The following is a 25927-nucleotide window of genomic DNA, read 5'->3' on the forward strand; positions in this document are numbered from 1 at the left end:
GGATCCCACAGCTACCACCAACTGAGGCAAATCAACTATTCTTGTCAACAGTTGAAGTGGATCCCACTGCTCTGCATACTAAGTGTGGCAGATCCCACCTCCGTATAATTCTATATACTCTATAACAGGCGTATGCAAACTTGGCTCTCCAGATGTTTTGGAACTACAACTCCCATGATCCCTAGCTAACGGGGCCGGCCAGTGGTCAAGGATCATGGGAGTTGTAGTTCCCAAACATCTGGAGAGCCAAGGTTGCCTATGCTTGCTCTATAACCACCACAAATTGCCTTATGTTTTTGTGAGAGGTAAAACTTTCATATTTGTAGACTCAGGCAGAAGTTGAGCAAATAAGAAAGTTTTATTTAAAAGAACAAAGTTGATAAAACAAAGGTTGTGTCAGGAGATAGAATTCTTTCAGTTAACAGTTAACTTATTTATAGTTATACTAAATCTAGTGGATGTTACAGGCTTCTAAACCACCAGGGAATGGAAGAGGTGTTTGTGGGGGGTTTCTGTCACAGTTGCCAAGGTTACTTGACCAGCCTGAGATGAAGCTGCTCATGGCACCCTCCCCAACAAATCAATGTCCACCTTGAGCAGTAAGCCTTTGGGCTAGCCCTGCAGATATAAGATAACCAAATTCACAACACCGTGGGGAGTGGAGAAGAAAGAGTTGCTCAGGAAATTTTTCTGTGAAAGTTTGAGTTTGCCTGGTCCTTTTGTTGCTTACTTTTAGATGGTGACAAAGACTGTTATATTTCAGTGAACTTTTGTAAATCCTCTTCCTCAGCTTGGTTTATGTTGCTTTCCCTTGTCTATTTTTAAAAGGATGCTGTTGGTTCCCCTGATTTTTGTTATGTTTTATTGTTTATCTTTCATTGTAAATATTTGTTAGAAACACAGAAGGCAAGTGCTGAAAATAAATTAATGAGTAAAAAAAATTAGTTACACCTTTCAGTAAAATGGGCAATGTTTTATCCGCTTGGGGAAAAGATGGAGGAATGATAATACTGACATTTGAGACTGTTCAATTCAAAGGTAGTTCCAATAAAGTCAACGTTCTTCATTGCAGAGCTTCAACTATGGAAGTGTCATTCAACACATGAACACATAAAGGTTAAGGAAAGTGTTGCAGCACGTTGTTTACACAGGTTTCAGCATTTCTGACATACAGAAAATGCTCAATTCATTAATGCCTTGAGCAGCCAAACAAATCAATATTTCCCCACATGTAACAGTGCTTACTTACCAGGATGAGCAGAGTTATGTTTTCATTTTCATCCTTGTAAATGGATCATAAAGTTTTATCAGTGGTGTAATAACCACTCTGTAAGCCTATCACTTTGATTCCTAATGTTACACTTGTCTAAACTGATAAAATACTACAAATGTGTTTTCTGCCCAGAATGCCAGGGAATTGCGATAAGACACTGTTAATTTCTTCATTTCTTAGAGCTGGAATCACTTTGAAAGAGTATCAAGGAGATATAGCAGCATATCAAACCTCTTAGTCAGGGGAGAATAATAGTCTGCCTTTCACAGTATGGAGTGGAGCTGGTAAGGGCATTTGTATAGCTTTTCTTAAAAAAAATAACTCTTGATAGCATAATGTATTTTTTTTAAATGCTACCTCCGAGATAGAAAAATATCTGGTGCCTGTCAAAAAGGCAAAAAAAAAGGTAATAGCAGCAGCATTCAGCAAAATAAATAAATAAAAAACCAAGGGCTCTATACCCATCTCCAAATCCAGCTCTAACTAATTAACAGTGTAAATGATATCACAGATAGCATCTCAGGAGAGTGAGCTAAGATGCTTCACATTTCACAGCAAATAATGTGGAGCTTAGGGAAATCCTTTCCTTTGGTTTCCCTCCCTTCACCCTTTGAAGTACCATTTGATCACAATGTAATGAGTTCATATGATCAAATGCATGTGTTTGCTCCAATAACAGACTGGCCTTACATGAAAAGGAGTTAAGATCACAGCAATGTTTTCTCAGTCAAGATTTAAAATAAAGTTCAGCTTATCTCCAAAGCCAAGTCTCTTCTTCTGTCTCTGAGACAATTCCACCATAGATAATTCCAACCCATTTTGCAGTACAGTTCAGTATTTCTTTTCAAATCTCACCAAGGTAACAGCTTTCTTTCAACTTAAAGCTTTGCAAACATTGCTCTGTTCAAATTAACCCATTACTACTATAACCCTCAAAGGGTTAAGAATCCTTTCAAATCAAGGCACACCTGACAGGGTCTATCCTATCCCAGATCCAAGACAGCCACTGTTCAGCTTCTTGTACCACTTTAGTTCCACAAAATGGTGGCAACAAGCCAACCATGCCAGAAACAATTCATTAATCTAAATGCACAAAGTCACTCAGAAGGTTCATGTCACACATTGCCTTCCTCGCTAGTCCTTGAAATATGTGTTCCAGTCACTCCTGAGGACATTCACAATGACAAAAGCTTTGGAGACAAGGCACGCTGAGTGAGAATAAAATTTGGCACCCCGAAATGGATCGTCCAGTTATGGATCTTCTCCATTTTCAACGCCACAGCTTGTTGCCCTCTGCGGGGGAACTGCTCACACCACCTAAAATCTGGTAATGTCAGAATGAACAAAGAAGAGAGGCACCCTCCAGTCAGTTCTGAGCAGCAGAATAGAGAGATCGGTGCAAATCCGTGTGGGCCCATTTGAGGACGACCTATTCAGGGGACCTGTGCTTGCCTCAATTGAACTTTTAATCTAACATTTCAACAGGGACACCTATCTTATCAAACACCACTGGCCAAAGGTTTGCAACACACCTAATTTTGTTAGCTTTAAACAAATGAATACAATCAGCCTGAGGCGCAAAGAAAGAAGGTTAACTTCACTTCCAAGACTGGTGGAAGTCTTAAATTTTGGCTCAATTTCAGTAGGAATTTTTTTTCATCATTTGAAGAAGAACTTGGAAACTAAAACATTCTTAAGCAAAGGCATCATAGGTTTTACAGCAGACAAGTATTTGCAAGGCTAATAGTATAACAGAAAAGTGGCACAATTGGTTAAAAGCAATACTTAAATTGTAGTCTCCCAACACAATGCTTTTCAAGAAATAAGAGAAACCCTTGAATGTGGGAGAGTGTGCACACCACCCAAGCACAAAGTACAGCAGAGAATGGGTGCTTCTAAGAATATTTAATAATAAATACAAATTAATATTCTGTCAGGAACTATTTTGCAGGGATCTTTATTAAGGCAGCATATGAAGTAGCTTCTTGGTTTAGTTTAGAAGGAACCCACTCCAATATATTAACATTTAGAATTCTTAGCCATATATGCAATTCAACATAATAGTCTGTGTGTGTGTGAGAGAGAGAGAGAGAGAGAGTGTTTAAGGCTCAGCAAAGAGGAACACACACAAAACTTTGCATTTCCTTTTCCTTCCCCAGAAGCAAACTCTTCTTTCTTTTGCTGAATCAGGCTTCTCTTGCCTTGCCAACTAAGCTGGCTGAATCAGTTCAGGAGATGACAAACTGATCATTCCATACTGAAACGATCTATCAGCCACTTCAACTTTTAGCAGAGACAGCAACTTGATGCAGCTACATACAATACAAAATGGGAGGGAGGACTGATTTATTCTCAGGTTTAGACTACAAATCAGTAGATCAATTGAAGTGAACATTTATCGTAAATGATGATGAGCTTTTACATTCTCCTTCTCCTGTATACACTCCAAGGATGTGTAAATGAAGGAGTTAAATGGGGCCAGTTAGATGCGACATGTCCTAATCCCATTAGAGGCTCAAAGTACTTTTCCTCCTTTTTATAAACACTGTATTAAGAGCTAGGAAGAACAATTGATCATGACTAATTCATTAAACAAGTTTTACTTCCTTCTTTTAGGTTGTGATTTGTCTATTTTTCACTACTCATTGATGAAAATGGTTTCCTAATTACATTTTCTCTCTTTGTTTTGTAGGAGCTGTTCAGCATTTGCGATATCCAAGAATTCAACTGTGCTTACCTGGCTACTTGAAACCAAACAAACACACTACAGATGGACACATGAAGACTATTCTAAATAATCCATATCAAAGGTAGGAAAGCTAAAGCACTTCAGATCATAGCTGCCAAGTTCTCCCTTTTTTTAAGGGAAATTCCCTTATGCTGAATAGGCTTCCTCACGAGAAAAGGGAAAACGTGGCAGCTATGTTTCAGATGTTGTTGGACCCCAGGCTGCATCAACCCCAGTCCACATGTCCAATGGGTCAAGCATGGTGGAAATTGGATTCCAACATCACCTGGAGGGCTGCACGTCCCCCATCTGTGATTTATGCTAATAAGTTTTAATGAGATAGTACACCTTTTGTAGAACATCTTTTCTAGAACTGCTTTCTAGAACTTTTAAAAGCTTTTTAAATGTAAATTTTGCATTTTCAGTACAACAGGATAATAACAAGCAAGCACACATTCATTGTGGGGAGTCTTTTAAGTAAGAATTGCTTCTGTGCAATTGCTTTTTCCTTAAACCCAACCCTTACAGAGTCCAAATGGGAAAACTTTTAATAAATTTACTAGGATTAAAAGCATAATTGATGGAACAAGATCTTTTTAAAGCATATCGGAATGCATCTGTACCCATCAATACTTTTAACTTATAAAATAATGGTCTCTTCAAGGGCATAGGCTTCTCATGCTACAGTAATGTGATCTTACTATACATTCTCTCCCCACACCCCCTCCACAGTTGACGATCATTACAGAATGACCAGACTGAGACTTGAAACTCAACTTTGAAGAGTTGCTTTTTGGGGGATCTTATGGTTAGCATTTAACTGTAAAGGCAGACAATAAGGCCTTAGATAGTAGGTTACGCATAAATCTCGTAAGGAATGCCCATGTATCAACAAAACTCTTTAGGAAGTAGGTATGAGATTTAAAGGGGGGGGAGAGATCGTTGTGTAGCTGTCGGCAAACGACTCAAATTCAATGATTTAAGGAATTGTGCTCTCAGATGACAGCCACACTTAGCAGCATAGGTCAACAGTTACTATGAAGAATAAATTGTGATTGTAGACACCTCAGACTTTACCTCTTTCTTTCTCTTTTGAATTTGAATTTGAATTTATTCAGTCAGACATCATGGCAGTAACGTCACAGGAAACAACATGGAAGGCCAGGTCTACTGTGATAAGGACCAGATGGAACCCCTATCTTCAATGGATAACAACTACTGGACCAGAAGACATTCAGTGGAAATTAAAGACATTGTGCCCGTGGCTGAGGACAACTGTTTGAACCCTTCCAATGGATTATGGGTGGGGGAGGGGGTGGGAAGGGGAAGGAAAAATGGTACGGGAAATTAAAAATTGGAAGGAGAGAATATAATGTATGTAACAATTCTCGTACTTCAATAAAAATCTTTTTTTAAAAACCTCAGACTTTACCTTACCCCTTAAAGCAGGCAGCAGAGATCTCTCTTTCTTGTCATCACATTTGTTGCATTCACTGAAGTATAAAAGCAGAAAGACATCCACAAGCACCCACATCAGAGAAGTGGCAAGAACCACCTTGCAGTAGACAAATCTCCTCATTCTTTGTTTAGTTATTAGTAGTAAAGGTGGGTACTGCTTTGATGGTGTATCCAAGCCAAAGATGCCAGCATGAACGCAATGTTGAGAACATCCCACTGCAAATGAAGAGAAAGGGGGATTCAAATTAAATAGCAAGTAAACGATAAATTATCACATTCAATTTTTTTTTGCTTTTTTATTGTTTGCCTTTTCAATAAATTATCGATTTCTGTTGCTTTCCATAAAATGTAAGAAAATGAGATCACATAACAGACCTAAATGTTTTCAGAAAGAAACTTTCAAACAACATACAGAGCAGGTGTTTTATCAATGATTGCTTTGAAGCTTTCTGTTTTCAGGCTATGCATATATATATATATATATATATTACTACAATTACATTCATTAGTCATTTTCTACAAAGAAATGTGTCTGTAAGTGATTTACAAATCAAATCAAATATGAACAACAAAAACATGCTAGAAATCAGATGCAAAAATAAAACAAGATCCAATAAACAGAATTCCTTAAGTGCTCAAACAACATTACTCTAAGAAGGAGAAATCCTTTCCACCCTACTAAGCAATGAACACGAGAAAAGCAGCAATAACAAATCTTTATAAATCTATGCTGGTTCAGAAGAGAGGAGCTTCTCATAGGTATCAAACAAGCATAACCTTACAATCTAACGAAGTCTCTTAAGTGGAAGTGCTTGTCACAGTGACACCTGGTCATGTAACCAAGATGGCTAGATTTTAGAGCATTTTCACCAGATTTGATAAGAAGTGCCAATCTAGGTGCATCTCTTTCCGACACATATATTTGTTTTTATTTTTTGCTGATTATGTGAAAATGGGGAGGTATGACGCAACTCCCTTAAATGGCATTTGCCATACTTGATCAGATTTACACACAAAAATATCACCTCCTGTTTTGCTGATGAGCCCATAACTGGATCTAACCAACACCAACATATACTAACTTCTCTTGAAAACCATTCTTCTTCTTTTGAAAACATACAACTGTATTGATCTGTTCAAATAATTGATTTCAGGATAATTATACTCATAAAAGTTGTAAGCAATTTCTGAAATTTAATGGTTTTGATAATGTATAGAAATAGATGTTTGTGGTTATTTGTATGAATTTTATTTGACACATTCTTTTCTGTTTTCTGTTGTTGTTGTTTTTCATTCTACATTGCCCTGGGCTCCTTCTGAAGGAATGAAAATCAAAAATATAATAAGTAAAATAATGACTAAACATTTAAGGCCAGGCAAGTAACAATCCAACAACAAAGCCAACAACTATCTTTTTATTTAGTGGTTGCTTGGTTTCTATCTGGGGCAAGCTTGAGGGTAGACTTTTGAACTTGTGCCTCTCTCCCTCAATATTCTCTACAGAGAATTTGAAGTGACTGGAGATAAATTCTGCACAAATTTTCAGACAGCATGCTCCTGAGCCTGTTAGAAGAGGTCTCTCTCACAGCCATAGATAAATCCTGTCCCCCAAACAAACATAGCTCAGTCCCACCCTGTTCCCTGCAGTGAGAAGTACATAGGAAGGAGCTTGCAGTTTCAATATCCATGCCTGATCTCACCCCAGGCACCCAAGAAACAACTGAAAAAAACCTCAAGGGGTAAAGAATGCAGCAAAGGGCTCGTGGCTCATAATGCTTTTGGCTGAAGCAGTAGATGTTGTACTGCTGGAAATTCATCTCTCTTTCTGAATATTCCTTAACATCTCGAGAATTTCACTACGGTTTTAAGAGCTCTCAGTGTAATAGTCTTACCATAAGAGTATTATACTGAGACACATATATTCCTGAAAAAGACTGAGCAGGAAGAAGGAATGCCTGACCAGACTACTAGGTGCCTGCTTGAGCAATTTCAGAATAGCATGCAGTTTGTTAGGTTCACGACTTTTTAATTTCCTCCTCACTATATTATTAGATGCCCTGGGTCAGCATCCCAAGATACACTGGCTGCTATCCCAAAAAGTTCAATATATCCAGTCTTTGGCCTGAAACAAGCCCCCTCCCCCAAATGCCTTTAAAATACATTCTTATTGAATTGTAATGTAGACTGTTATGATTTGGCCAGGTAGGGGGTTGAAAATTCACCAGCTCACTGCCAGACATGAGAGATTCTGAACATATTTTAAAGGATTGATGTTTTTAGATATGTTGTAAGCTGCCCAGAGTGGCTGGGGAAACCCAGTCAGATGGGTGGAGTATTATTATTATTATTATTATTATTATTATTATTATTATTATTATTATTATTGGTCAGGCCATTCTAACCGTCACATAGGAGATTTGAAGGGGAAGGGAACTTGCAATTTAACTTGCAGACTTGCGGAATGTGATATGGGAATTTGGTGCTGCATATTTGGAGACGCGAACACACACAAAAACTACCTGAAGAGGTGCTTTTATGGATCTCATTACTGAAGAGCTATAAAAACATTACTAGTTAAAAGGAATTGTTAACAAGGTAAAAAGCGGAAACCTGCAATTTAAAGGAGAAATAAGTAATACTGTATCTGTAAAAATGGCTATTCCTTTTAAAAGAAATCAATTTGCAGGAAGTATGGCCAACTATAAAGATCATGTACATCATGAATCCTGAACCAAGGACAAGGAGAATTACAGAAATAAATTACTTCTCACTGTAGTGCCATTAAAGAGGATTATAATTGTTCTGTATTCATGATTTAGTAATATTTTAATAGAGAAAATGTACCTCCAGGGTTAAAGCAGGGTATAATCCTCCTAAGTTAGTTTTTTCCAGCCTCACAACTATTCAGCTTCACAGAAGCCCTTCAGCTGTAACACAGGACCATCATAGTGGGAATTCGTGACTAGGTCATGGTTATCCAATACATCCAGCTACTTTTCCTGGGTTACAGGTGAGGTTCCCACTGGCTTGGTATTCATGAGTATTCTCAAAAGACTCTTAAAAAACAACATCAGTTCCTCAGCTATCTTCCTCCTGGCTCATAATGTTGGCGTAATGTTTTTGTTTTTAGGTTTTCTAAGTTCTGCTTTCATTTTCACAATCACCAAAAGCACTTCCATTTGCAACTGTATTTATGCCGTGGCGAGGAGAAGACAGCCACCATCCCAAAAAGAAAGTCCCCCAAAATGAAACTATCACAATGATGTAAAGTCATTCTGTCTTCTAGGAGGAAATGTGACTGCCAGCCACCCAAACGACTGCCACTCTTGGCCAAAAGAACACTGTAGGAGACTTTGGGGTAATGGTTTGGAGAACCCTCCTCTCTTCAACCCCAGCTGCTACCCTAGAACTAGTCATACACAATTCCAGTTACAGCTGGCTCAAAGTCACATGACCCAAGGTCAGCTTTTTACCTTGCTAACAATTCCTTTTAACTATATAAAAGGACTTCAAAATTTCAGTTTATTTTGATATTGGTCATATCTAGCGTTTGAATTCATCTTGGTTCAACAAACCATAGTTAACATTGGACGAATCATAGCTTTTCTGCATTTTGACCAGCCAAATTTAATCTAAAACTGAAGTAAAAGCTTCTGAATTCCTCCTCACAGCCACACCAGGTGGTGCTAGGAGAAGGAGCATGCAAGCTCAAAGCTCACCACAGTTCATTCTTATATACTGTACTACAGCTCATTCTTGCAACATTCAACTCTGGTTTAGCACTATCTCTGAATGAGGCCCTGACTGTGTGTTGTCATTCCCATGCTGGATGGACACCAATATACAAACATGTAGGAATACTTCTGCAAACATTCCTACTAGTCATGTTCTACTGCAACAGGTTTTTGAGAATTAATCCATTTTCTGCTCCTTACTATGGAAAGCAAATACCAAAACTGATTTCTTACTATTCACAATATATTATCTATCTAGCACTGTGTTAGGAATGGACAGTGTTGAACAATGTCAGGATGGTCCATTTTTCAATAATAATAATCCATTTCTCCTCCTATCCCAACATCTTAGGTGCCTTTCCTGACCAGATTTTTTTTTTTTTGCAAAACTTATGTAGCGCACATACCTGTGAAGTACTATTGAATTCAATTCAACAATGTTATCACCTTCCCTTGTATGCATTTAAGTTCCCCCAGCTGAATCCATCAACAGCTTGACTGTGAGCCACTGCATTTGACAGCAGTTGCTTGGCAACAAAATTAGTAGTCCTCTCCATAGTACCTGCAGTGCCAAGCATTCTCAGATTTTTTTTTTGGTAGAATTCTGTGACACTTCTAATACATATGGTATTATAACTTCATTTCACTGAGAAGTTAAAATATTCTATATGAAACAGTCGGAAATGGAGTTGCCTGGGTAAGTGTGCAAAGGACCGCATAACTTTAAAAAGCTAATAGTGTAACTAGTGTAAATTAGAAGCTAAGAAACTCAGGCTGCAAACCTATGCACATTTGCTTGGGAGCATGTTCCATTTAACCAGGAAATCCCCAGATATTATGTCTGGCACAATATCACTTACAGGCCTTGGGCAAGACAATTTTCCACCCCGCCTTCTCTCTCTCACACACACACGCCAAACAAATGTGCAACCAGGGCCTGCTCTAGGTAGACCCCCGGTGGTGCGGTGTGCTAGGGTGCCAGGCCAGTAGGCAGGGCGCCGCGTGGCAAAGCCGCACGGAAACCATCCTGCGCCCTGCGAGGGCGGGGGCGCCGGAGTGATCTCCGCCCCTCAGCGCCAGGGCGGCGGACCTGCTCGAGACTGCCCTGTGTGCTACATGAGGATAATGGTACTAACCTACCTGGCAGTGTTGTCCTTAGGGCTACTGAGAAATGTATGTTAACTACAGAAAGGCTATGCATAATAATGTGTTTGATCCAAAAGCTGCAGTTCCATACCTGTTGAAAGGTTACATGACAGCAGCCTTTGACAAACTTTGGTCCCCAGATATTGTAGGACTACAGCCCCCATCATCCCCAGCCAGGATGGCCAATAATTAGGGCTGTAGAACAATATCTGGAAACTGCAGATTTGGAAAAACTGCACTAGAGCATTGTGAGAGAATAGTAAAACTAAACCCACAGATGTGCTTCCATTTGCACAATTTCTTGGAAACGTAAGAAAAACTATAGAATCTACCCTTTGTTGTTGTTGCTAGCTGCCCTGAGCACCACTGAGATACACACAAATACTACACAACAGTGTGAATTCATACACAAAACAGTACTAGTGGTTCTTCCTCTCAAGTTCCCTCCAACATTTTCGTGAGAAGATTACTGTAGCTTTCCTTTAAGCTATCTAAAGACTATATCTAAAATAGATCTCTTATTTTATCTGGAATTTAGTACTCAGGGTTAAAGAGTGGATATTTAATGCTAAGAACAATTGTCAAATCTCTGTTCCCAAGATTTTTGGCAGCAAAGAGGTGAAAATCATCTTCTAATGGATGATATTTTAGTCATTTATTTCCACAGCCCGCTTAAATTAGTTTAATAGAAACTATCCTTTTAGCATACGGAAGTAAAGCTATACTTGCCAGATCTTAATGTGTTAGTATTTTAGGTGCCACAAGACTCTCTGATGCAGTGTTAGAAATGCTAATAATAATAATAATAATAACAATAATAATAATAATTTATTATTTATACTCCACCCCATCTGGCTGGGTTTCCCCAGCTACTCTGGGCAGCTTCCAACAGAAATCTTAGAATACACTAATTTCTTAAAGATTAAAAGCTTACCTAAACAGGGCTGCCTTCAGGTCTTCTCTAAAAGGTAGTTGTTTTTCCATCTGGTGGGAGGGCGTTCAACAGGGCGGGTGCTACCAGGAACCAAATAGCTCTGTAAACGAAGGTTACAGTGGCCAAACCTGAATGTCCAGTTGCCATTTTTGGGAAAGATGGCTCTAAAAATCTAATTTTTCAAATGATGGACTGACTGTGATTGATTATCAGTTTAACACCTGGCTAGTTCAGATGACAACCTTGAGCTAGGTTAAGAACTTTGAGAGCTTAAAGAAGAAAAGTCACTTGATCCAGGGACAGTCCACCATATATACTGGCCTATTCTGAGCTCCTTTTCTTAATGGTGACACAGACCATTCATCACCTAAGAATATTCTATACAACTGTGATCAAGGCAGTGGGATGGGGTAAGTGAAGACAAACTACAACAATTAACTAAAATGTTGTTCACTGCTCATGCTCAGGCTGCACAGAAAAAAAACCATCTTGGTTCCTGAAATTCATTCTGATTGTGCAGATAAAATATAACTGATAGAATTCTACAGGATGTGGTATTAGTGTGTGAAACCAGTCAAGATCCAATGATTCCCAGGCATGCACCTCCAGATGTGGAGATGTCAGGTGTCATCTTGGTGCAGAGGCATCTTCACTTGGTTGCAAGTGGCCAATAGCCAGGTGAAAAATTCACCTGGCTAATTTAGAACACTGCTCGAAAATATGCAGGTTGACATGCACAACAGAATGTCATCACTAACACAACCTTAACATTATCTCTCTTTCAATTCAACTGCCCATTTTAGTGCTGTAGTGCAACTCAACTACTTTCCTCTGCTGCTCTAGATATAACGGCAATCCTCACAGGTTTTTCCACCTAAGGGTTTAAGAATAAGGTAGTTGTCCCACCTCAGTTTGGAGTGCTATTTTTAAAAGCAGCAACTCTAATTGATTAAGTGATACCTCACAGAAAACAGAACACACTTCCTAAAAACCTCACTACTTGGCAAAGTAATGTTTTACAGCTCCAATCTTATTTCTCCATTTAATCTGCAGCAACGTGAAGCACAGTTTATGCAGCTGCAGCTAAAGTAAGATCTTACACTTGACAAGCGAGACATGACCATCTGCCTCTTCTTTAGAAGCCTAGCAGCCACTCTGCCACCCCACCTGTGTCCTTACTAGTAAGGTGTTCCCTCACACAACATGCAAGGGCCTTAGATCTTCCCCTAGGAGCAATTTGTATGCATACGTCATGCTTTTCACATGGGAATGAGAAGAAAAGAGGAAGTTTTAAAGTGAACATCAATTTTAGCCACAGTTGGAGGGAAGCAAAAATAATTTTAAAAGACAATAACTTAGATCTATGGCTGGGGCTTTATCCCATTGCAGGTAGATGCATGAAGATGAATCTCTGACACTTCTATTGTACAGTTTCCAGCTTTATAACATATTTTAAACTTTTAAGGTCTTTCACAATTCACAGAAAATGAGTTGGCAAAAACTGAGTTGGGGGGAGGGCTACTTAAGGTACCTTTCAATAAATGCAAGCATACTACAGCTACATATATTTTGTATTTCTAAAGGCCATTAAATAAACAAGATAGATCAGGATACATAAACATGTCACCATTGCTCAGTTTGAGATATTCTACCAATAAGTTTTCTGTCCATAAAAATCCATTAAGGTGGTGCACTTATTCCATTTATGATTGCTGTGATATGCATATTGCTGCCTTTGGTCATTTAACCTGCAGCCAAAGTACATAAGGAATCAGCTATTCCCTCTCCCCCAAAAAAGTGCTGGATATTACCTTAATTTGATTCCACATGATGGTCTGTTGTCATAATGACAACAGGTTCTTTCCCCTCAAAGCTACTACAGCAGGGGTGCCCAAACGTTTTTCAAAGAGGGCCAGATTTGATGAAGTGAACATGTGTGAGGGCCAACCAAAGTTGTTGAGCTTTTTTAGGATTGAAGTTGTTCAGCTTTTTTAACGCAAGGTTGTTCAGCTTTTTTTAGGATTGAAGGTGCTGAGTTTTTTGTGGGATTTTACCCCATGACATATACTGCCACAGGGGCTGGATTAAATTGACCGGCGAGACCAATGAAAATGCAGTATCTTCAACAGACACTGCAGCTTCCATAGGCTTTGTAACAAGGGCTTGGTAGACCAATTCTTTCATAGAAAGTGGAACTGAGATAAATGGGACTTACTTCCAAACATGGTTTACACACTAAAAGTTTGTTGAAACAGAGTCAGGAGTCCCAGCTTGGCCCCACGATTGTGGGTGCCCAAGGCCATGGGTGCCATGCAGCATGTATGGCCCTGGCACTGAAATTTGTGGGTGCTCAGGCACCCAGGGAGTTGGCACCTATGGGTGAAGATATCTCAGATTTTTAGGCAACCAAATTGGTGTTTAGGTCCCATCCCTATCCAGAGTAACTGTTTAGCAAGTCCAAACTCATGTCCTCACAGTTTTTTTGTTTTTTTTTTTACTAAAGCCCTGTAGATAGCTCAGGCAGTAAAGCATGAGTCTCTTAATCTCAGGGTTGTGGGTTTGAGCCCCATGTTGGGCAAAAGATTCCTATATTGCAAGTGGTTGGACTATGATCCTTGTGGTCACTTCCAACTCTACAATTCTATGATTCTATTATTTTCTCCAAATATTTGAATTTAAGCTGCCGGGGGGGGGCACTTCTCTGTATATGAGGCATGTGCAATGAGTTCTCTTTAAAAAAAGCCATAGTGGAAAACCAACAAAAATGCAGAATTGAAGAGAAAATAGAATGTGGTTAGAATGCACATTCTTATCGAGTAGATCTTTTACACATGAATGGCACCCCAGTTGCTGTATTGTTTGCATTACTCTTACATTACAGAAAGACTAACTTTAGAAAATAAGTGTGTTCTGTGTTTTTTAAAGGTTTCCTATTACACAACCTGCCACAGCAAACGTTTTCTACAGAAGCTCACACGAAGCTTGAGAAGGCCATGACATTATGTCAAAAGGCATGCGCACCAAGAAGCACATATGATTTTCTGGAAAAACTCTCACTCCCCTTCTAGATTTTTCAAATCCTGGCTAGGTAAGTATGTAACATCAATGTTAAATGCCCTAATCCCTTACACTTCCACCCATTTCATGGGGAAAGAACACCATGTGGGATGTGGATAACCAGCAACAGGACCATATACCGAACACTGCATGCATTCCTCAAACAACATCTGGAAAGCCAAAGGTTCCCCATTCCTGCTTTTAAAGCTAACATGCAATATCTGGCATTCACTATAAGCAAAAATATCAAGTTGTGAAGGGATGCTGCTGTTGATTCCACAACATATTTAACTCAAAACCATTAGTTCACATTGCAGCCACACCTACTGTACCTCAGACTAGTCTTGCTTCATAATGTAGCAGCTAATTTGCCCAATGTCACATGTGCAAAGCTAAATGGAAAGGAAAAAGAGACAGGATAGGGCTACATGCTACCATGTTCCTGCCTCCAACTACAGTTGACTATTAGACTCAAGGGGGTGCGATTCGACTATTGAGCCCCATAAACTGTGCAAGGTTGAAATTATTGTCGCAACACAATGTTTAATTCCTGCTTAGTAATTCAACTAGTTTGCAGGTTTTACCTGCAGCAATCTATTCAAGGTTTGGATAAAGCATTGTCTCACAATTAGATATGCAATTCCATTCAATAAACCAAGTTATGGTTTTGCATTTAATGCCCATCTCATTTTTCAGTTCATTCATTTTTAAAAGAAAAGAAAATCAATGTTCTTTTGATATTGGTACATGCATAAGGTTCTATAATCATCAATGCAGGTTCAAATGCCTTTCCGCAATCCTATGTCATCCAAAACAAAAACAAGAGTACCTAGATCTAAAGTGAAGATGTAAAGGAAAACTGCTTCAAAGAGCAGCAGCTTTAGCAAAAACCTTTCAAGCCAGTAAACTTCAAGAGGAGTAAGACAAAAAAAATCCACATAAATATATAAGCTTGTTTTAAGAAGAAAACAGTAATCCCTGACTATTATAGGTGACTTCAGAACCACTGGCAATAATCTTTGAGAATTCCTGGAGAACAGGTGAAGTCCCAGCAGACTGGAGGAGGGCAAATGTTGTCCCTATTTTCAAAAGGGGGGGAAGAGAGGACCCAAACAATTACTGCCCAGTCAGCCTGACATCAATACCAGGAAGGATTCTAGAGCAGATCATTAAGCAAACGGTCTGTGAGCACCTAGAAAGGAACGCTGTGATCACTAAAAGTCAGCATGGGTTTCTGAAAAATAAGGCATGTCAGACTAATCTGATCTCATTTTTTGATAGAATTACAAGCTTGGTAGATGAAGGTAATGCTGTGGATATAGCCTATCTTGATTTCAGCAAGGCCTTTGACAAGGTGCCCCATGATATTCTTGTAAAGAAGCTGGTAAAATGCGGGTTAGACAATGCTACCATTCAGTGGATTTGTAACTGGCTGACTGTCCGAACCCAAAGTGTGCTCATCAATGACTCCTCTTCATCCTGGGGAGTAGTGACTAGTGGGGTGCCACAGGGTTCTGTCTTGGGCCCAGTCTTATTCAACGTCTTTATCAATGACTTGGATGATGGGCTTGAGGGCATCCTGAGCAAGTTTGCAGACAACACCAAATTGGGAGGAGTGGCTAATACCCCAGAGGACAGGATCACACTTCAGAATGACCTTAACAGATTAGACAACTGGGCCAAAGCAAACAAGATGAATTTTAACAAGGAGAAATGTAAAGTACTACACTTGGGCAAAAAAATGAAAGGCACAAATACAGGATGGGAGACACCTGGCTTGAGAGCAGTACATGTGAAAAGGATGTAGGAGTCCTGGTAGACCACAAGCTTGACATGAGTCAACAGTGTGATGCAGCAGCTAAAAAAGCCATTGCAATTCTGGGCTGCATCAATAGGAGTATAGCATCTAGATCAAGGGAAGTAATAGTACCACTATATTCTGCTCTGGTCAGACCTCACCTGGAGTACTGTGTCCAGTTCTGGGCACCACAGTTCAAGAAGGATACTGACAAGCTGGAACGTGTCCAGAGGAGGGCAACCAAAATGGTCAAAGGCCTGGAAACGATGCCTTATGAGGAACGGCTTAGGGAGCTGGGTATGTTTAGCCTGGAGAAGAGAAGGTTAAGGGGTGATATGATAGCCATGTTCAAATATATAAAAGGATGTCATATAGAAGAGGGTGAAAGGTTGTTTTCTGATGCTCCAGAGAAGCGGACACGGAGCAATGGATTCAAACTACAAGAAAGAAGATTCCACCTAAACATTAGGAAGAACTTCCTGACAGTAAGAGCTGTTTGACAGTGGAATTTGCTGCCAAGAAGTGTGGTGGAGTCTCCTTCTTTGGGGGTCTTTAAGCAGAGGCTTGACAGCCACATGTCAAGAATGCTTTGATGGTGTTTCCTGCTTGGCAGGGGGTTGGACTGGATGGCCCTTGTGGTCTCTTCCAACTCTATGATTCTATGATTCTCTATGATTCTAGTGTTATTGGCACCATGTCCTGTAAATGCCTCAACCAAATACAGTTACTGTAGTTCTTTTTACACTAATATTGTCATTTCACAAGCTTTTGAAACAATTATCATATGTAACAATTGAGTTGATGATAATGAAACATGTTAACTCTTTTTTAAAAAATGTAGCAACTGAGTTGATAAAGTTGATAATAATGAAACATATTAACACACACACACACACACACACACACACACACACACACACATATATATATATATATATATATATATATATATATATATATATATATACCTTCTGTTGCCAGCATGTGAACAGAGAGAGAAAGAGAGATAGAGAGAGACTCGTTAAACTATAAACTTTAGCCGAAGTTTCTTCATAGTGATGAGATTCTGTACTTAAGAAGTGAACCCTCCTGTGGCTTTTCACTGGGCTTTTGCTAGCTCGGTCAATAGAGCATGAGAATCTGGATTTCAGGGTATTATGGGTTTCAGCCACATGTTGAGCAGAAGATTCCTGCACTGCAGAGGGTTGGACTAAGATGACCCTTGGGGTCCCTTCCAACTTTACAATTCTATGGTTCTATGAATGCCTGTCGAAAAGACAACTTCAGCAGCTGTAGATTTTCTCATCCCTGTCCCACAGATGTTAAGATATAAGAACCCTCTTCCCAACACATTGTATATGATCAGCCTAACTCTTTAGCAATTAGAGATCAAGAATTTGAAGCAGAAGCCTTTTAAAGAGAAGTGAGGGTGGGGGTGGGGAGAGGAGGCCACACATGCACAGGTAGGCACCACCTACACAGGTGCTGAGCAGAAGTCAGTAACAGCCGTATGCAAACTTTCTTTCAAAGCAATAGAAAATGTTTTGTCAATGAACATGAGACTAGGTACTTCCCTTCCCTTCCCTCCCCTCTCCTCTGCAGTGATGGGGAGGTGTGTGTTGGGGGGGGGGGAGTCTGAAAAGGTGAAATTGCCAAAGTGGCTTTAAACTCAATTATCATTTTCACATCTACAGTGAAAGCACTTCTCCCAAGGTGATACAGATGTTGCAGGAAAAGCATGTCTATTTCACAGCTGTTCTTTGCTGCGTAACAAGAAAATGCACAACTAGTGCATTAACAGCTGGGTGGTGTTCCCCCAATAGGAACTGCTAACATTTTTTTAAAACCCACCCTAGCACTTTCACCTTAAGAAAGAAGGAGGGAGGGAAAAGTCCACCTATATAAAAGCACAGAAATTTGGCAACTCTACAGAAATACATGGGTTTTCAACAAACACCCCACACAAAACTGTCTGCTGAAATAAAAATAACAATATGTTGATATCTGGTGGTTATTACCAGTGAACACAGTACTGCTCAGGCTGAACTACTTGCAAACCAAAATGAAACCTACACACCTACACACACACACACACACACACATACACACACACACCAGAAGAGGGCATGTTCAAAATGCAGTAGTCACCTAATAACTATTATTTTACCCCCTTTTCTATAGGTTTATCCTGATTATTCCCGTCTCATTAATCATTTTTCGTTCAGTATTTTCAGGCGATTAGTAAGCACCCAAATATTCAGCTTCTCTTCATTTTGCAACAAATGAAGTTTAATGAGAGATTCAGTGGCTGATTCTGCTATTCAATACCATATGTCCAACAGAAGTATAAACTATTTTTATAACTAATTACCCATGAATGATCATGAATCTTAGTGGAAGAGGTGTAACCTTAGGGGGATCTGAATGCAAGATCTCAAAATTTAAACATATGGGAGACACATTTATTAATAGTGCCCGAGATTGTGTATTTATTACTAGATTAAAACCTAATACATACAATATATAAACTAAGGAAGCAGTAGAAATTTGAGTAGTGGTTGTTATTTTAGAAAAGCAGAGTTCAGCTAAGCTCAAAGTCCCATTGAAATAAAGATGATAATAACCTGGTCATCAGGAAGAGCACAAAGCAGACCTTCTGAGTTACTCAAACTCTGGACTGCTGACAATTAGCTCAGTTGGTTAGAGAGTACTGCTTATAACACCAAGATGGCAGGTTCAAACCCTATATGGGCCACCTTGATTACTTTTGAGGTCCCTTCCATCTCTCTGCGATTCTATTATGATTCTATGGACACCTCTGTGGACAAGGTCCTCTCCCACATATCCACCAACTGAACTTCAGGTGGTGGCAGGATGCAAAGAAGACCCTCCTCAATGACCCGTGGATGTTAAGATTCATGAGCAAAACCTACTGAATGGATAATCCACATTAAATGTGAAACCTAACCATGGGTTTGACATCAAGTGCACACCCAACAAAGGATAGCCTATCCCATTTCCCTCCTTAGTATTGCATTTGTATCCTGTATTCATACTTTGTGATGCTTTAAGTTTGCAGATGTTCTAAGGCTTCAAAAATCTTCCATCAGGCTGCCTTGGGATAAAAACTGCACTGGGATCTACCTCAAGATGGAGCACGAAAAGAAGTAGCAGACTTTCCCTGAGGTTTTCCTGAATGCTATGCAGACTTCCGGCTACATCAGGCATCCCCAAACTTCGGCCCTCCAGATGTTTTGGACTACAATTCCCATTTTCCCCGACCACTGGTCCTGTTAGCTAGGGATCATGGGAGTTGTAGGCAAAAACATCTGGAGGGCCGCAGTTTGGGGATGCCTGGGCTACATCTACAGATACTGGGATGAAGAACCACAGAGCTTTGGGAAATATAAATTCCACTAGTTTCCATTCAAAGGTAGATTTCTAGGTTAAGAACACTGCTGTTAGAAATCTTTTGTTTCTGGACCATTTGCATAAAAAGGGACAAAGTGATAGCAGGCCTAAGTATGCTTACTTAGAAGCAAGTCCCACTAATTCAATGTTACTCCAGCCTTGCCATTATAGCCAGATTTTTTAATTTCAAGGGACATACAAAAACTGAAATGTAGCATCCCGGTTTCAGAGACAAAGGCCATGTGAAGTCCCTCCTCTATCCAGGCACTGTTACCATGCTAGGTCCTCCGTTCTTGTGAAACTTTGCAGAACTCAAGTTGAAACTGTCATCGTACCAAGGAGGGCACTGATAGAAATGATGGATCATGTCCACCTCCCTCCCTCTCCTGAAGGTAGACTATGGCTGTTAAAGGCTTCAAACTCAAATCCATCGTGCTCCACTAGCTCTCATCCAGTAAACCTCACACTCTAGGCTCCAGGGTATGTTTCCTAAGGCACACAAAACCACTATCCTGCTGAGCCTAAACAGGCCTGGTCAGTGCCTGGTTTGGTCACTACCTCTGGTCCACTGTAGGTTCCATGGTGGAAGAATGCAATGAAATTAAAAATGAGTAAATCATAAGCTGTCAAACAAACATGAAATATATGTCAGCCTGGAATAACAGGCTCTTAAAGCCTATAGCACACACACCCTTCAATATTTGCTCCAATGGGCAACCCCTAGAGCCAACCCAAAGCATTTAGCTGCCTGTGGTTGTGCAGCAAATTGTGCACTTCTCCCCAAGTCAAGGTGCACAGTACCCAAGGCCAATCAAGATATTTTAGCAGTTGAGGCAGAACACCCCACAAATGCCTCTTCCTCCAATCACCTGCAGATTTTTCTTGACACCCTGAAGCAGTAACCCCACTCTGCCCTGGCAAATCCCTCCACCCCTTGGCAGCTTAAGAGCCACAAATCAACACTGATAAACTATATTTTCTTGGAAGCCTTAAGCTGAAAGTGTGTGTTGAACAAAACAGTGCATGACATATCATTCTTATTTCCAGCTTTATTCTTCTAAAGGGTAGCAGTTTCTGTTCTGACTCCTTGCATGACTCTCCTCCAAGACCAGATATATAATATTCTGTTTTATCATTATGCTACATTTCCTCAAGACTAATGATAGACTCAATATTCATATTCAAACCCAGATTTGCTGTCTAGCACTCATAGAATGCTTTGATCTTGGCACCTGCCTATGGCAAAGACATCTATTCTTAAAAAGAAATCCAGTCAAAATGAAAGGGTTTTTTTATAGGGGGAGAATAAGGTAGTAAAGAAACAGTAGTAAAATCAGAATTCTACAACAATATCCAAGCAACACATGTCAGCATGTGTCTGCTTTACAATCGATTTTCAGAAAGAAAGAAAAAAGTATTTCAAGCTTTATTTATTTTGTGAAACAATGAATCAGTATAAGGTCCAAGTAGTTTGATGGAAAGGGTTTCCCAGCTTCCTGAAGTCTGAATGTTGCATCCCTCAAGCTATTGCTAGTAGGTGAAACTTTATATTTAGCCAAATATTGTTTCAGATCATTGATTTTTACACAAATTTCTTGCTGTGTATCATATTCCCAGAGGCTCACTTAGAACAATCTATGCCACCTACCATGACTTTGAAGTACCTCTATCATCTACCATGACTTTGAAACACCAAACTTATTTTCTGTTCTAACTCTTCTAGAACTGTGGGCACAAATGTGGTTTTGAAGATGTTACAGAAGTCTTGGTTTTTCATCAGTGAGGGGAAAGGGAGACACATGCCCTGAACTACAGAATTGCAGTTTAGTGAGATTTCTGCACACTTGCTCAGGGGTGAATTCTACTGGAGCTGACTCTGAAGGAAGAATACTCAGTACTGCAATCAGTTTCAACCAAGCGTGCATAGAATCTTTCTGCAATCCCAAACACACTTACTTAGCTCCATTGCGATTTGGGTCTATCTGTGTGGAATATATATATACAGTATATACAAGCCATCTAGGCTTTGCACAAGTGCATACAAGATTTACAAAACATGTTAGAAACATACAGAGTCATCTTTCTAAAGGCAATGATGTTCTTGGCTAAGATTTTGCATCCTTCACAGATACCTTTACTACATACTTTCCCTCCCCCTCCCCCAAATGGGGTGGTATTGGAAACAGTGCCCCTTATTTTGTCAAGTAACAGAAAGCCAAGAAGCAACTGTACACAAAATATTTAAAGGGCGATGGGAGAATATTAAGGCAAACCAAGTGATTAATTTTTATAAATGAAAAGTCTGGTAGTTCAAGCATCTGTGTGTGTAAGAACATATAATCTGAGTATTCTGCACCCTATCTCATACCAACAAAAAGGCCAAAAATGGTTCTCCATTGATGTGGGAGAAGGCACTTTAGGCATACTTCAAAGCTCCTCTTGCACACATCCCAAGACTGAACCCCTCCATTAAAAGGCTCATCCTTCACATTATATGCCAGTCGAGCCTTTAATTCTGAACATTTTCCAACTCTCTGTATCTCCTTGCTCATCGTTAAACATGAGTGGCGATCTGAACCGGTCGTGAAGAGAAGCATCCTTTTGGAGTCACAAAATCCCTTCACACTGACAATCACTCAGGAATGAAGTGGGAGGGAGAGAGAGAGGGAGAGAGGCATCACGAATCAAGCTGTCCTTTATCTCCCCAGCCACGCACCCCATGACCTGCAGCTAAGAAGCACAGGGCAGGCAGCCCACAGAGCTCTCCTTGAGAAAGCACCACCAGGCAGCGAGAGGAGGGGAATCAAGGAAGGCGCCTCGTTTCCCGGCCACCTTTGCATTGCACCGTACCCAGCATCACAACACTGCCTGCGCCTCATCTCTCTTACACACCCGCGCGCACCTCTGAGTCCCACGGAAGGCGCACTGCATCCTCGGCTGTGTCTGGAAAGAGACGTCCCAATCCCCCCCCCCGGTGTCACCAAGAAGCAGCCAAACGGGCCGAGCACAACGGGCAGCCTGAGCTACGGAACCTCCTTCGAAGGAGAGGAGCCAGCAAGCACGCTATGACTATTATTATTATTATTATTATTATTATTATTATTATTATTATTATTATTATTATTACCACTCATTCTATTATTATTATTTCCGACTGGAAGACGAGTGCGCCCTCCTCGCCCTCATCTCACCAACCACGGCCCGTTCTCCTCGCCAAACACGGCTCCACGCTGCAGTGAAATGCACACCCGTTGCTCGAGAAACAGGAGGGAAAGTTCTGGCCGCTGCCGTCGCCGTTCGCTCCCTCGCTCGCCTTGCCTGCCTGCCTGGCAGCCTCTGCAAACAAGCCCCGGAGCTGGAGCTCCGCCGCGCGCCGCTCTCTCAGCTCCTCGGCTCGCGCGCTCTCCAGAAAAGAAGCCGCCGCCAGACGAGCGAGCAGCAGAAGCGCTGCCCGAAGTTGCGAGCGTCGCCGTCTCCCGTGCTGCACCCCTGCCGCCCAACACACGCACACCCGCACCCGCACACCCCTTGCCAAGGAGCTACCCCGGCGGCGGCGGCGCCTCAGTCGCCCTCCCTCCCCTTCGGCTCACCTGCGAAGAGACAGCTCGCCTCGCCGCGCTGTTCCTCTTGAGGAAAGACTTGAAGCGGCAGGATTTGGGGTGGGGGTGAGATTCTCGCTTCCCGCCCCCCTCAAAAAAAACTGCCCCACCACCCCCAAATTCGAAAGGTCACGCTCGCCCGGGGAAAGCCCTTCGCGCTGCTCCCCCCGCGGCCAGAGGAGGCTTCTTCATCTCGCAGAAGATGCCCGCTTCGCCTCCGAGTCCGGGGCGGAGGGAGAGCTCCCTCTTAGCACCTGGCCATCTCCCGGCGCCGCTGGGTGGGTACTAGTACCAGGAATAATAATAATAAGCAGCGGCAGCGATAAAAGCGGCTAGGTCACGCCCCCCCCGTCCCGGCTCCTCCTATAGGAGCCGCCGGGAGGCTCGGCTCGCGCACGATGGTAGCCTTTACGTAACCTCTCCTCCTCCTCCTCCTCCTCACCCACAGAAGAAGAGAAGGGAGAGCGGAGCCGGCCAATCGGCGCGCGTGGCGGAGGCTTTGGCCCCGCCTCCCGAGCCTCCTTCCCTTGCCGAGCAAAAGCCTGGAGAGCTTTCTTCTTCCTCCGGCCGCTAGGTCTGTTTACGTAACCAGCCCGCCCTTCTGCATCTCTCTTGAGCCGCCTTCACGCAGCCGTCCAATCGCTTCCCCAGAGGCAGAAGCTCAAAGAAAAAAAGGTTGGGGGTGGGATTCCCGCGATGATTGGAGCCCTGAGTCCGCTAATGCTGCTCTTCTGGTGCGCGGACTTGAAATGCAGCCTTGTGCAAAGCAGTGGGACGTGCTTTTTCATCGGCATGGGAATCCTCAGTAGGATTGCTACGCGATGCATGGACCTAGGAAGTGCTTTATTTTTAAGGGATGGCAATGGGGGGTGGGGGTGGGAATCACCCGCTCAATGTTTTTCCTAAAAGCATCTTCCTGGGTGGCCATGGTTATGGCTGGGTAACCAAGAAAGCAGAGAGTAGAAATAAATGTACAGTTCTCACAGGGGAGAGGATGGAAGAAGTGGACTCCCCAAAGGATTTTTATTGGGACCTGTGCTTTTTAAACTTGTCCATAAATGACTTGTAGTTAAAGGTGAGCAGTGAGGAGACCCAAGTTTTGCTGGTGGCAATAAATGTTTCAGCGTGGTAGAAACCAAAGCAATTGCAAGCAGCTCCAGATGGATCTCTCTAAAGTTAAATAGGGGCGCTAAAACAGCAAATGTGGTTCAGTGTGAGCAAGTGTAAACACTGCAACCTTACCTCTCATATATTATGGGGTGTGAGCTGGTTGGTGGAGGCTGGCTAGAGAGGGGATTTGGGGAGGGGGTCATTGTGTCATAAAGGTAAAGGGACCCCTGACCATTAGGTCCAGTCATGACCGACTCTGGGGTTGCGCGCTCATCTCGCATTATTGGCCGAGGGAGCCGGCGTATAGCTTCCAGGTCATGTGGCCAGCATGACAAAGCCGCTTCTGGCAAACCAGAGCAGCACATGGAAACGCCGTTTACCTTCCCACTGTAGCGGTTCCTATTTATCTACTTGCATTTTGACGTGCTTTCGAACTGCTAGGTTGGCAGGAGCTGGGACCAAGCAACGGGAGCTCACCCCGTCACAGGGATTCGAACCGCCGACCTTCTGATCAGCAAGCCCTAGGCTCAGTGGTTTAACCACAACGCCACCTGGGTCCCTGTCAACTTTTCCCCTTTTTTAAGGGAAATTCCCTTATTCCCCACGAGAAAAGGGAAAAGTTGACAGCTATGCATTGTGAATGACTGAATATCAACTAGGGATGGAGAAGGAATTCAGTCTTTCGAGACAGAGGGATGCCAACAACAGGTGCCTTGTTAGAACAGGAATTCCTCCTGCTCTCATATAGAAGAGGGGACATTCCTTCACAGAAGAAAACTGCTGTGGACTTTGGCCATCATCTAAAAAATAAAAATAAAAAATAAAAACCAACAACCAGCCAATTTATATATTTTTTCAGTGGTTGTTTTTATACAAAATTATTCCATTTTTTGATTCAATTAAAATTGATATGACCAGTTGCCAAGCTTTTATTAATAGGATGACAACCCTAATACAGTACCACCTTCCAGATACCAGGGGGACTACAACTCCCATCTTCCCTTACTGTTGCCCATGGTGGCTGGGGCTGATGGGAATCAGAGTCCAACAACTTCTGGATGGCACCCAGTTGGGAAAGTTTCTTCTTAGGACAACAAGGCTTTCCTCATCCACACAGCACAAAGATAAAAGGGAGAGAAAAGATATGGAGATATTGAGCCACTGTGTGTTGGAGAAGGAATTGGGGTGAGAAAGGAAGAGTATGTTCAAATGCCATGTCACATAGTATTAGAATGGACTCATGGATATATCCCAGTATAATTATGTGTCCTCTCTTTTTTAAAAGCAGCATGGCATTTTTACCCATGTAAAAAAATAATCAAAGATACAATAGCAAAATAAATTGCTATTGGTTTAAATTGCAATATATAACCCTCTAGAATTGCATTCTAGGATGATGTTCAGATGATGAGCTCTAACCTGATTTTCTTTCCTGTGGGTGGTTATTAATTGGAGGCATCCACAAGGTCAAATGCACTTGAATAAAAATTAAAAACATAAATAACTTCTCTTTAGTTTCTAAAAAAAGAAAGGTTTTTTTGGGGAGGGAGAATCACTTCTATATCCCTTCAACTGTGGTTGTCATGTCAGCAGAGTTAAAGCAAAAAGAGTTATTATTTCAATTACTCTAGTATTTGCTGAAAATTCCACATTCTATTTATTCATTTTATTATGATTTT

General features: G+C 41.3%; 1 protein-coding gene across 2 annotated transcripts in view; it reads right to left on the reverse strand.

Moving 5' to 3' along the window:
• Positions 1–23437, reverse strand: part of GALNT13 (polypeptide N-acetylgalactosaminyltransferase 13) — a 142775-nt gene extending 119338 nt beyond the window's left edge. Inside the window, exons 1-2 of one of the 2 annotated variants that reach the window (XM_035131738.3) lie at positions 23130–23437; positions 5439–5675 (exon numbers count right to left, since the gene is read on the reverse strand). In XM_035131738.3, the coding sequence (XP_034987629.1) occupies positions 5439–5580 (142 nt within the window). In that variant the 5' untranslated portion in view covers positions 5581–5675; positions 23130–23437. The remainder of the gene's footprint in view (positions 1–5438; positions 5676–23129) is intronic. The other variant, XM_088661239.1, reaches the window with a different exon arrangement.
• Between the last annotated feature and the right edge of the window lie 2490 nt (positions 23438–25927).

This window comes from Zootoca vivipara, chromosome 1 (assembly GCF_965207765.1).
Source record: "Zootoca vivipara chromosome 1, rZooViv2.hap1.1, whole genome shotgun sequence".
NCBI lineage: Eukaryota > Metazoa > Chordata > Lepidosauria > Squamata > Lacertidae > Zootoca > Zootoca vivipara.